General features: G+C 43.0%; 1 protein-coding gene across 1 annotated transcript in view; it reads right to left on the bottom strand.

Moving 5' to 3' along the window:
* Positions 1–12,272, bottom strand: part of GPR143 (G protein-coupled receptor 143) — a 76,009-nt gene that overhangs the window by 25,068 nt on the left and 38,669 nt on the right. The window contains exon 7 of the mRNA XM_075196466.1: positions 8,310–8,427. Within this exon, the coding sequence (XP_075052567.1) occupies positions 8,310–8,427 (118 nt within the window). The remainder of the gene's footprint in view (positions 1–8,309; positions 8,428–12,272) is intronic.

Below are 12,272 nucleotides of genomic sequence, written 5' to 3'. Positions count from 1 at the left end.
CTTACGCTCCACTTGTCTCCACTGTGCCGCTGGCTAAAGAGCTCACTCTCTACCGGTCTCTACTGTGCCGCTGGCTTAAGAGCTTACGCTCCATCTGACTCCACTATCCCGTTGGCTTCTGGTCTTGTGTTCCTGCCTCCCTACAGCATCTTATTCTACTCACTCCCCTATAGGGTCTCGCCTGATACTCCTGGTAAGGGCTGCGACTTGTGGACGGACGCAGCTAAGCCCAAACCAACTTGCGGTGGGTCTTGGTGAAAACCATCTGTTCGTTAGACTTCGCGACTTACTGGGAGTAGTGCCAAGTTGGGCAGACCTAAGAATCCAGTTTACCAAACCCTAACATTGTGGTTATAAGCTTGAGCAGAGATGAGAGAGTGGAAGCCTGTTTGTTTGGCAGTGTCCAGAGCATTTCAATAGCAGTATATGTGAGGAAATCACTAGTGGTACGAGATTTAAGCCAATAATGTTCTGCTTTGCGAGAAATTTTTAGATGTCATGTTTCTTTAGTATGCCATGTGCTATATGAAGTGCAGCGGGAGACACTTGATCATGAGCTGATTCTAGGGTTTGGTGAAGATGTGCTACTGAAAGATCAGTAGAAGAAAATGTAAAAATTGGGGAGAGAAGCTGTTACAGAAAGGTGGAAAGCTGTTGAGTTAAGAATTCTGTGGGTATGAGGAGGCTTAGTAGAGTTTGACAGCAGACAGATTGAAGTAATGGTGGAGAGCTTGTAGTTGATAAGGTGATAATCTAAGAGGGAAAAATTAGTTTTAAGGTAATAAGAAACTGAACATAGTCCAGAGAAAACAAGATCAAGGCAGTGGCTATCCCAATGAGTAGATCAGTCAGTCCACTGACAGAGAAATGTTCAAGAAAAGGAACGATAGTTCACAGCAACACGCATGGGGAATGGGTTGAAAATCCTAATAAAATGTACTCCAAAAGATATGAACATGAGTGATGGGACATTTGATAAAACTGCAAATGTACAATGTAGGGAAAGACATATTCCAAACCCACGTCCTTGTCTGATACCAGGTATGGAAGTGTGGGTGAGGTCACCATGTGAAAGAGCTGCAGGTGAGGCAGTGTCTGATTATGTAAGCAATGAAGGTTCAGGTTGTTTGAGAGGAAGTGGTCGTCTATAGAGTTTATTACAAAAAAAAGCATACATTCCATAGGGCACATTTAAAGTACTTTGTAAGAGATGGGAAACAGGTGATATGTTTTTATGTAATTTGTCAGCTGATCAGAGAAAAAACAACTATTTTTCTTATTCAGGCTAAATAGGTACCAGGCTATTGCCATAAACCACTTAACTTTTTCTGAATTCTCCAACTCTTCCTTCCCACTTTCTGACCTCCATCTCTTCCTTCTCCTTCTGCTGAACCTCTCCCCTCTCCAAAACCCTCCCTCTCTAGATGAAATTTTGTGCCTACTGTCTTCTCCTGCTCACTTGAAACTCTCCTTTCCCCTATAATGACCCTGGGCTGTCCCAACCAGGTGACCTCCCTATACAACCACACCCTCTACTCTGCTACCCCCGCCACCACAGTTTGTGAATGCAGTTCAAAACACCTGACCTCTACCATGTCAGAAGGGCATATTTGTGGACATTTTGTAATAGTTTTGCACATAATGGTGATATTTTTTTCCTTGGTTTCATAACCTTAAATAATCTTGAAATAAATACATTTTTGTCTCTCTAAAAGGAATGTGTTTTTGTTTTTTTATTTGCTAACCATAAAGCTGTTTTTGTGGGTATAATTCATATATAATAATATAACAACCCACCAGCCTTAAGTTAATTTTGAGGTCTACGATTGCATCCACTAACTGTTTATGACACTTTTGCAGGGTTAAAGCATTCATCTTAATTGAAGTTATGCTTGAAAAGGTTTTTCCAATTCTGTGCTCATTAGCTTTAACCTATTTGGATACTTGGGCAAGCTGTTCCTTGAACTCACAGTAGCTCTGGATGTAGCTGGCTGGGATCAGGGCCGGATTTACCACTATGCAACCTAGGCAATTGCCTAGGGCCCAGCGGTCCCCAGAGGACCCTCCCAGGGCCGGCGGTGAGACCAACCTTTAAAAATGGGCCGCTACTTATGGGCCAGTGCTATGTCCTTGCCCCCCTGGGCTAAAGTCTGCCAGCCAGCCCCTGAATAGGGATATATGTAATGCTAAAAACTATAGTGCTATGGATTTTTTCAGGGAGGGGGCCCCAAACCAGTATCTTGCCTAGGGCCCCATGAGGTCTAAATCTGGCTCTGGCTGGGATGACATAAGGAGCTCCATGGTTTCTTTAATGAATTATTAAATTTGAAGGTTCTGGGATCAGTAGTGTGCTGGCTGGATAGTTTTTCCCACCATCAGCCACCATTGCAGGCGTATTCTCTTTAGCTTTAGTTGCAATGTGACTTGCCTGCAGCTGGATGCTTACAAAATGTATACATTCAATTAACTGAATGAAGGTTTACCAGTTAGTAAAATTACAGACCAGGGGCGCCACATAAAAATGAGTGCGGCATATGGGTGTGAAATGGTTATTAAAAACAAAACCACCCAGTCTGTTTAATAACAACTAACCAGCCCCCCCCCCCCACCTCCAAATCTATTTTATACTCACTATTAACGGGAAAACCAACATTTACTAAGCTTTAGTTCAAGAGTTAATACTCATAAGAAGTCTACAGTTGCTTCCTGAATTATTTCAAAATACAATCAACCTAATGATTGTTCAAAATACAATCAAACCAAGAGACTAAACCAAACGATTTCCAACACAAATGTAGTGTTACAAAAGCTAAGTTTCTCTTACACGTGAATTCATTCACAACACAAATAGAGAATGCTATTAAATGAGATAAAATATGACAAAAGTCCCAATGTTTGTTAAATAAAGAATATAACATATCTACATCCTGATATACAAATGCAAAGCAGTTTTAAAATATAACAAAAACTGAAAAACCACACTCACTCTTCTTCTTTGACGGAAACCCACCTGCGCTGTTTTCTCAATGAAAGAGAAGTGCTAGTATGCTATTCTGTTTTACAATTGATTTATTGCTCTCAGGTCCGACAGTTCTATTAATGTCTTCCAATTATATGCCATATAATGGAACCCTTATGGAACATAGCAGAACTGTGCATAAAGTTCACTACAACTAATATACTCTTCTGCACATATACATATGGGGAATGTATATACCATCGACAGTTATACCTAGTGGTTAGCCCTTCTGCCTCACAGCACTAGGGTCATGAGTTCGATTCACAACCATAGCCTTATCTGTGTGGAGTTTGTATGTTCTCCCCGTGTTTGCGTGGGCTTCCTCCGGGTGCTCCGGTTTCCTCCCACACTCCAAAAACATACTGGTAGGTTAATTGGCTGCTATCAAAATTGACCCTAGACTGTGTGTGTGTGTGTGTGTGTGTGTCTGTGTGTGTGTGTATGTTAGGGAATTTAGACTGTAAGCTACAATGGGGCAGGGACTGATGTGAATGAGTTATCTGTACAGCGCTGTGGAATTAGTGGCGCTATATAAATAACTGATGATGATGATGAAATTCTCCTTTTGATGACAGCAGATCAAACAGATTGACAAGAGGCAATAAACAAATAAACACAGACTGGGGTCTTTTCAGCAAAAAACCACAAGATAAGAAGAGGACATTTTGGGAAAGATCGGCATTCTATTTTCAGAATTATCCTGATCAGAGTATAATCATAACATTGTGAGCTTGAGTTCCAGTGGTTCCCTGTATACTTGCAGTAGAGCTTCACTGCTGAGCGCCCTCACAGCAGCATTCCAGGACCAAATGGCGGTTCCCAAACTGTGCGCCGCAGCTCCCAGGGGTGCCGCGGGCCAGTCATAAAAAAAAAGAAAGAGCACATAAACTTACCAATCCGCCGGGCGCCGGGACCCAGCAGCCTCCTCTCTCCCGCAGCTGTCACTGAATATCGACGTCAGTGACAGCTGCGGGAGAGGAGGCTGCTGGGTCCCGGCGCCCGGCGGATTGGTAAGTTTATGTGCTCTTTCTTTTTTTTATGGCTGGGAGAAGCGGAGGAGGACAGCGGGAAGCGGAGGAGGACAGCGGGCAGCAGAGGAGGACAGCGGGCAGCAGAGGAGGACATAGGGGAGCAGAGGAGGACAGCGGGCAGGAGAGGAGGACATAGGGCAACGGAGGAGGACAGTGGGCAGCAGAGGAGGACAGCGGGCAGCAGAGGAGGACAGCGGGCAGCAGAGGAAGACAGAGGGCAGCAGAGGAGGGCAGCAGAGGAGGACAGCGGGCAGCAGAGGAGGACAGAGGGCAGCAGAGGAGGACAGCGGGCAGCAGAGGAGGACAGCGGGCAGCAGAGGAGGACAGAGGGCAGCAGAGGAGGACAGAGGGCAGCAGAGGAGGGCGGCAGAGGAGGACAGCGGGCAGCAGAGGAGGACAGCGGGAAGCAGAGGAGGATAGCGGGAAGCAGAGGAGGACAGCGGGCAGCAGAGGAGGGCAGCAGAGGAGGACAGCGGGAAGCAGAGGAGGACAGAGGACAGCGGGAAGCAGAGGAGGACATAGGGCAGCAGAGGAGGACAGAGGGCAGCAGAGGAGGACAGCAGGGAAGCAGAGGGTGGCAGCGTGCAGCAGAGGGGGGCAGCGGGCAGCAGAGTGACAGAGGGCAGCAGAGTGACGGAGGGCAGCAGAGGGGGGCAGCGTGACAGAGGGCTGCAGAGGGGGCAGAGTGCCTGGATGCAGAGGGGGTAGTGTGACAGAGGGCAGAGGAGGGGGACAGAGGGCAGAGGAGGGGGACAGCGTGACAGAGGAGGGGGACAGCATGACAGAGGGCAGTGAGAGGTGACAGAGGGCAGAGGGGGCAGCGTGAGAGGGGGCAGAGTGACTGGATGCAGAGGGGGAAGTGTGACAGAGGGCAGAGGAGGGGGAAAGTGTGACAGAGAAGGGGGACAGTGTGACAGGGGGCAGTGTGTCTGGATGTAGAGGGGGCATTTTTGCATACAACTAAATAAGTATTTCTGTCCTGACCTAAATACTTATTACATTTTTTTGACCCAACTACTTCTAAAACAGGACTGCTCAGTAATTATTTTGGAGGGGTGCCTTGAAAAAATTTGGAGACTCTAAGGGTGCCGCGAACTGAAAAAGTTTGGGAACCACTGATATAAGCCTTCTTTTGCTACAGCAGAAGTGCTGAACGTTAATATAAGTGTCATTATGTTCTTAATAGATGCATACACAATCAGACTTCAATGGCTGGCAACTTTTAATACTCATTAGCAGTTTCTGTAACTACAGCAATACACTTCACTATTTATAGCAGGTGTAACAGGAACAAGAAAACAGGTTTGACGATTAAAAGTTGATCTAAAAATGCAGTCATATATCATTTACTCTATGACTGTTAGGCTGTTGGCCTGATCACCAACCCACAGAACTAGATGACGGAGGTTTTCACCTTTAGAAGCCGCCTTTCCCTTAGAGCTTGATGCGCTCACCGGTACTCAGATGCCCCCAGGACTTAGCTACAGATGTAGTGTGGGTTGGTAAGGCAGGACCACAGCGGCAGGCCAGGAGTCTGGTAGAAAGCATCAGGTAGTCAAAATGATAGCCAAGGTCAAGGGTCACAGGCAAGCGGGACAGTCAATTAACATGCCAGAGGTCGGGGTCACAGGCAAGGTAGCAAGGTCCAAGGTACAGGCCAAAAGGGTCAGGGTCACGAGAAAACAGGCAGAATCCAAAATCCTAGCAGAGGTCATACACGGGAAATCCAACAGAGTATCCACAGGACAGTGTAAGCAAACAGGAGCAGGTCAGCAAGACAGGGTCTAAATCACTATAACCGGCAGTGAGGCTTCAGACCTCACTGCCTTAAATACTACTGACAGCCAATCAGAGCTTAGCTCTGAAATCATCCACAGCCCCCTGCTTAATTAATGCCACACTGTTTAATTAGCCCACAGGCTGGGACTTCTCCTGCACATGCGCCCGGCTATTGAGCCTGCCGGAGCGCCTAAAGATAGTTTTCGGCGTCCGGCCGTTGCCCTGGCACAGCGACGGCCGAGACGCCAGGAAGAGGCACAGGAAGCAAACTGCGGCTGTGAGTACCGCCGCGGCTCGTAACAATTACATTACTGTTCTAAAATGTCTGGACTGTGCAGAGAAAGAAACAAAAGGCAGCAAAGTAGCTCTCAGGCACAGTTCCCAGAGGATTCTGTGAGAAGCTCCAGCTGCGGCCCATTCCCGGTTTTCCAGACCAATAATACTAGTAATATTCACACATAGTGATCCACTGAATATGATCACAGCAATTATAGCACAGTCTCACAGAATGATTACTCTCCAGCCAGAGTACAGCACCGGAGCAAGTGCAGTGCAACCAAATAGCAGTTGACAGATTACAAATGGCAACTTGCTTTGAAATTAAACACAATCTCAAGCAATAACATATACATCATCAGATTCAGAGAACCTTAAAGTGGCAATGGTAACTTGGTGTAATAGAGTTGAAGCCAAAACCTCAGCCAGGGTAAAGCACCGAGAACACCATGGGGTAAACAATGAATGGGCAGGAAGACACATACTGGTTCATTAACAACTGAGTTAGGAGTTAGTTATACAGTTAATTCAGCAGTAGATTCACTCATGGGTTTCAGAGCAATACTATGCACTGATGGTAATAGTCATGACTGAAACCTGGAGCAGCATATACTGTAGACAAGTGATACTCAACATGAATAGTTAGATCAGTATGACGGGTAGCGATCAAACAGTAGTCAAACAGAGGCTGGGTTAGAAACACAAAGGAACAGGTATGCAGCCTATTAGGAACATTTTAAAGGAAAAAAAACAGGTGACCCAGCCAAAGGTAGCACACTATGGGACCGGCCCATGGGGCAGATGCCCCCCTGCCCCCCAGCCCAGCCTGCCCCTGCCGGTGAGATAGACTCAATACTCTGGCAAAGTAGCTTTGCACTAACCAGATCATATAGCCTCAGGTATGCGCCCCAGCACATAAATGACGTCACTGCTAATCTTGTAACCAGATTCTAATAAATAGATCACCCCTGTTGAGGAAATCTTATGCTGGATAAGGGGCAATTAAGGACCGGGTAACCAGAGATTACCACCATGGGTGACTTCTGCATCTACACCCCACTCCGGCAGCACATTTGAGGGAAAACAACTGGCTCCGTTTATTACCATACAAACGCCGAACACAGCATGTGGTGAGTCTGACACCTTTAAAGTTTGCAGAACTTGACACTGCTTATTCCAAAGTACTTATTGACCAGCTTTACTGGACTTACTGACTTTACTTAGAGTCATATGGACTGAGAAATATAGTTACAAGATTAGAAGGCACTTGCAATTGAACGTTTGTCCCCCAGTCTATATTGGACTTTTTCGGCTTATATGTATGGCTTGTTGAACTATAATTTTGCTGTTTTGAAACCTATCCTGGTTATAAACATGGCTTTTGTTGTCATTACCTGTATAAGGGATAGGAGGTCTCAGTGATTAAGATCTTTTATATACAATGTTTGTATCAATTATTGTGCTATAAGAGATTGATTGGATTTGAATATTCTTTATTTGGTCTGGACCTTTTATGATACGCATCTGCTTTGCTAAATTTGTTTTATTTTATTAATAAAAATTGTCACTTTATTATCTGCATCACAATCATCTACACCTTGATTATTGTCATTTCAGAGCACGAGGGAAATCAAAACCTTTATTGTATCTTTGCTCTAGAGGTAAGGGACCCACCTCTATTCCTCTAAGTTTTCCATAGAGGCAGCATTATACATATCCTATAAAGGGAAGCAGTGTTCCTCCCATTTAGATAGATTTAAATCTCTGAGTCTGAGCCGGTCAGTCATGAAGCTCCTCAGTGGTCAAGTGATGGCAGAGGAAGGAGTGGTGAGGGGAATTATGCTATGGATGTCCATGCCGATGAAAGCATCATTCCAAATCCTTTCTGCTCACTCAGGCATCATAGTCCGTCATGTGACTACAATTGCCATGGTAAACGACAGACTTAAAAAAATGTAAATAATTACTTGTAGCTTGAAGAAAAACACTAAGGAAAATAGAACAACCACATGATTATTCTTACAAGTAATCAGACTACATTATTTTTCATGGGATTGCAGCTTTAATGCAACTATTTTTTATTATTTCATCATTGTAATACTTTGAAGTATTACTATATATAGAATAGCTGCAATCACAGGAAGTGTTGGTGCATATTTCATTAGTCATAGTATGTAAGTTAATTAAAGTCATGCTTGGCTTACCATGATGAACCATGTGATAAGAGCTGCATTCCTGACATTTTTCAGCTGATCTGCATTGATGTCTGGCTGCATTTCCAGATACAACAAAAGGCTTTCATTGATAATATTGGACAACCAACTGATAAAAAGATTAAACAAAAATATTAGTGTTCATAATGGTAAAAGCAGACACATTTGTTACAACCCATCCTCCCCACAAACACACAGCTCTTTGTAATAAAAGCTACTCAGTATTTTGAGAATACCTGGGAATATTGAGGTTCTTATTAACCTCATCTGTCATGCATTTTTCTTCTGGGATATCACATATATTATAAAACTTGAAGACAATATTGTCATGTACTAGAAAAAATAGGTAAATCATCTATATGCTGATATAAGGAATTTTTATATATATATATATATATATATATATATATATATATATATATATATATATATATATATAATATATGTTTATATATATACACACTGTCCATTCACTTTGCATTTAGTTAACTGATAAAAATAAACTATTAATACTTCTATTTTTTAAAGCATGCTTACTTTGCAGAATTTTTTCCACACATGCCTAAAACGTTTGCACAGTATTGTATATATACTATTTCATAAAGCAATTAGAATTAGAATTGTGTGTTAAAATATAATATTTCCAATGCTACATTATTCTGTTTATATAATAGGCTTTAAAGGAATTAAAAAATCAAATTGAAAACAGTCAAAACAACTGATCAGCCTCTATTTTTATGTAATTATTTTTAAAATAGTAATTTAATCATTTTTAATAATATAGAATCAAGAAAGAATTTATTTGTTTCTAATTTAAATAAAACGATTTATACAATATTACCAGTTTATCTGATTTTATGCCGCACTTGATGGCCAGCTAGATAGTTTTAGAACTAATTGCACACAAATCTCAACATGTGTGGGCACAAATCACCCATCTACACTAATAACCTTTGATCAGAAATGTTCTGATGTCATTTGGAAAATGTGGTCAGACAATACTGTGATATCACCATGTGTGTAGTTATCTCCTGACACTAGCTATTAATCAATTAATACAGTAAGCAAAATCACAAATACAAGAGGCAATTACACGTAAGTAGCACAGATAACTGTGAGTAAAACTGTGGTGACTCACACAAAATGTAGCAAAAGACATGACAGGACTTATGATCGACACGGACAGTAGACAGACATAAGACAACAGGAAGCTCAGACTCTGCCTGTGAACGCTTACATTATAGAGATTTGGGGCCTGATTTATCTTCGAACACAATGTGAACGCAACTTTGTTAACAAAAAAGTCAAATGTAACTTGTATACACATACACCCATATTCAGGGCTGGACTTGCCATTCCCTCTTCCCTGCGAGCTGCTCGGCGTACGAGGAATCAGTGAAGTGTCACCTTACCTAGGCAAGTAATCACATGGGACGGCACCACGTGACAGGTGCCGTCCTATGTGATCACTTGCATAGGCGGCACTTCACTGACTCTCCGTTAGCTGTGTGGCTATAGTGTGCCTGTGTGGCTATAGTGTGGTTATAATGTGTCTGTGTGGCTATAGTGTGCCTGTGTGGCTATAGTGTGGTTATAATGTGTCTGTGTGGCTATAGTGTGTCTGTGTTGCTATAGTGTGTCTGTTTGGCTATAGTGTGTCTGTGTGACTATAGTGTGTCTGTGTTGCTATAGTGTGGTTATAATGTGTCTGTGTGGCTATAGTGTGGCTATAGTGTGTCTGTGTGGCTATAGTGTGGCTACATTGTGTCTGTGTGGCTATAGTGTGCCTGTGTGGTTATAGTGTGTCTGTGTGACTATAGTGTGTCTGTGTGGCTATAGTGTGGTTATAATGTGTCTGTGTGGCTATAGTATAGTGTGTCTCTATGACAATAGTGTGTCTGTGTGACTATAGTGTGGCTATAGTGTGTCTGTGTGACTATAGTGTGCGTGTGTGGCCCAGTGTTGCTATAGTGTGCGTGTGTGGCCCTGTGTTGCTATAGTGTACGTGTGTGGCCCCGTGCTGCTATAGAGTGTATGTGTGGCCCCGTGTTGCTATAGTGTGCATGTGTGTGTTTAGCCATGTTCATATAGTGTGCGTGTTTGTGTGCGCAGTATGTTAATATAATATGTGAGGGAAGGGAGGATCTTAATATAGTGTGGGAAGTAGGCTATTTAATGGTGGAGTGTAGGTGGGGGCTAATTATTTAAGGTGAGGTGAAGGAACCTTTCATTTATTGCTGGGGTGGTTTAGGGCAATCAATTGAATATGGGGCTGATTTTGGGGTGGGGGGTTATTTATTAAATGTGAATATGAATTATTTATTGCAGGGGATGGTTGTGGAAGATTGCTATATTTATTAAACTTTAATGCTATTTAATTTATTGCTGGGACTGTTTGGAGGGAGGGAGATATGTTTTGAGTAAATGTGTATACTGTTAATTTAATGTTGGGGCTGGTTGGAGGGAAATTGGTCTACTTATTAAATGTGCATATTATTACTGTGAGGACTGGAGGGAGGCCTAATTATAAAACGTGAGTGCTATTGTTTGAACACTGGGGCTGGTTGGAGATTTCTAAATCTCATGTACCCATTTTTTTTCAAAATAGGGCATCCAATATTCCAGGATCAAGACAAGAAGTAATTGAGCTAAAGAAACCAGCTGCTACAAGTGGTGAAAATGACCAAGACAGGCAGAAGACAGTCCTGAATTTGGGTGACTGTCTCACTTAGTCAGGATTTGGTCCAACTGCAAGGACAGTTGGGAGGTATGTCCCGCTTCACAACGTACTGTTTGTGAAGGCAGGGCTGTGTGCTTCTAACAGTAGTGTCTGTGTACTTGTCTAAAATGTTAACCATGTTACATAATAGGGGCCCTGCTGTCTTAAATACCCTGTGCCCCCTGAGCCTTAATCCACCTCTGGTTAGGGGAAGGGAACTGATAGCTGCTCCCAGTTCCCGGACAAGACACAGACTGCAGAGCAAGCCGAGGAGCTCTAAGTATCTCGTGAGACAAAGAGCTTCCCTGCTTACTCTACAGGAAGTTCCCACCACCCTTATGGATGTCAGCAGCACCAGAAGCATAGATAAGTACAGTGGGCTGGGGGTGTCATAATGTGCCTGGGGGGATGGCATGATGTGGCTTGCAGGGCGTGATAATGTTTTATTATAATGTATATATCAATGCCCCATGTTGGCCACACCCACAACACAATTTAGTCAGCCCTTTTTCGGGGCTGCTGCTGCGCGGCGGCACATAGTTTCTTTCCTGCTGGAACTGAGGTGGGCCTGTGTACTTTAAATACCAAGGCTAATTTTTAGTCCCAATCCAGCCCTGCACATATTCAAGTACAATTCAATGATTTGTAGGAGTGAAGCTGTTACAAAGGCTTTACTGATTGCAGGCAGTGAAAAATAATGTTGTCATGGTTGACATTCACTGCCGCCTGTCATCTGTAGGTGGTATTGCTGCAAATTCTCACATGTTGCAGCTGTCAGTGTTGACTGTAAGACTCATTGGACCCCAGAGGATCTGGTGAACAGATCATGGAGCACAAATAAGCACTATTTTTTTGATTCAATACTCTCCATCCAAAATTATTTGTTACTATTTTACTCTTTAAATCCTATATTAATTATGTTTAACTGTATTTTTTTATAGGTATATTGATAGTGGAATTCTGGGTATATTGGGTAATGATGTTTAAGAAATTTAAGGTTTCCAACATTCCAAAGCAATGTTTTTCATCGAAGGCCTAAAGTTTCATAATATAATTCAGCCTAAAAATAAACTTTCTAGATTTCAGGGAAAATAATTCTGCAAACTAAATTAAGGGAGAGTCGGGGATTGAGCTCAAGAGAGATTATAGAGTAGGTTGATGGTTGCCCAACCTGTGAGGGAATCGAGCAGTATGAGTGTGGGTATTCACTGCAACAGTCACACTTGAATGGTGAC

The sequence above is a fragment of the Mixophyes fleayi genome, chromosome 2 (assembly GCF_038048845.1).
Source record: "Mixophyes fleayi isolate aMixFle1 chromosome 2, aMixFle1.hap1, whole genome shotgun sequence".
Taxonomy (NCBI): Eukaryota; Metazoa; Chordata; class Amphibia; order Anura; family Limnodynastidae; genus Mixophyes; species Mixophyes fleayi.
This window is presented reverse-complemented; position numbering and strand designations above follow the sequence as displayed.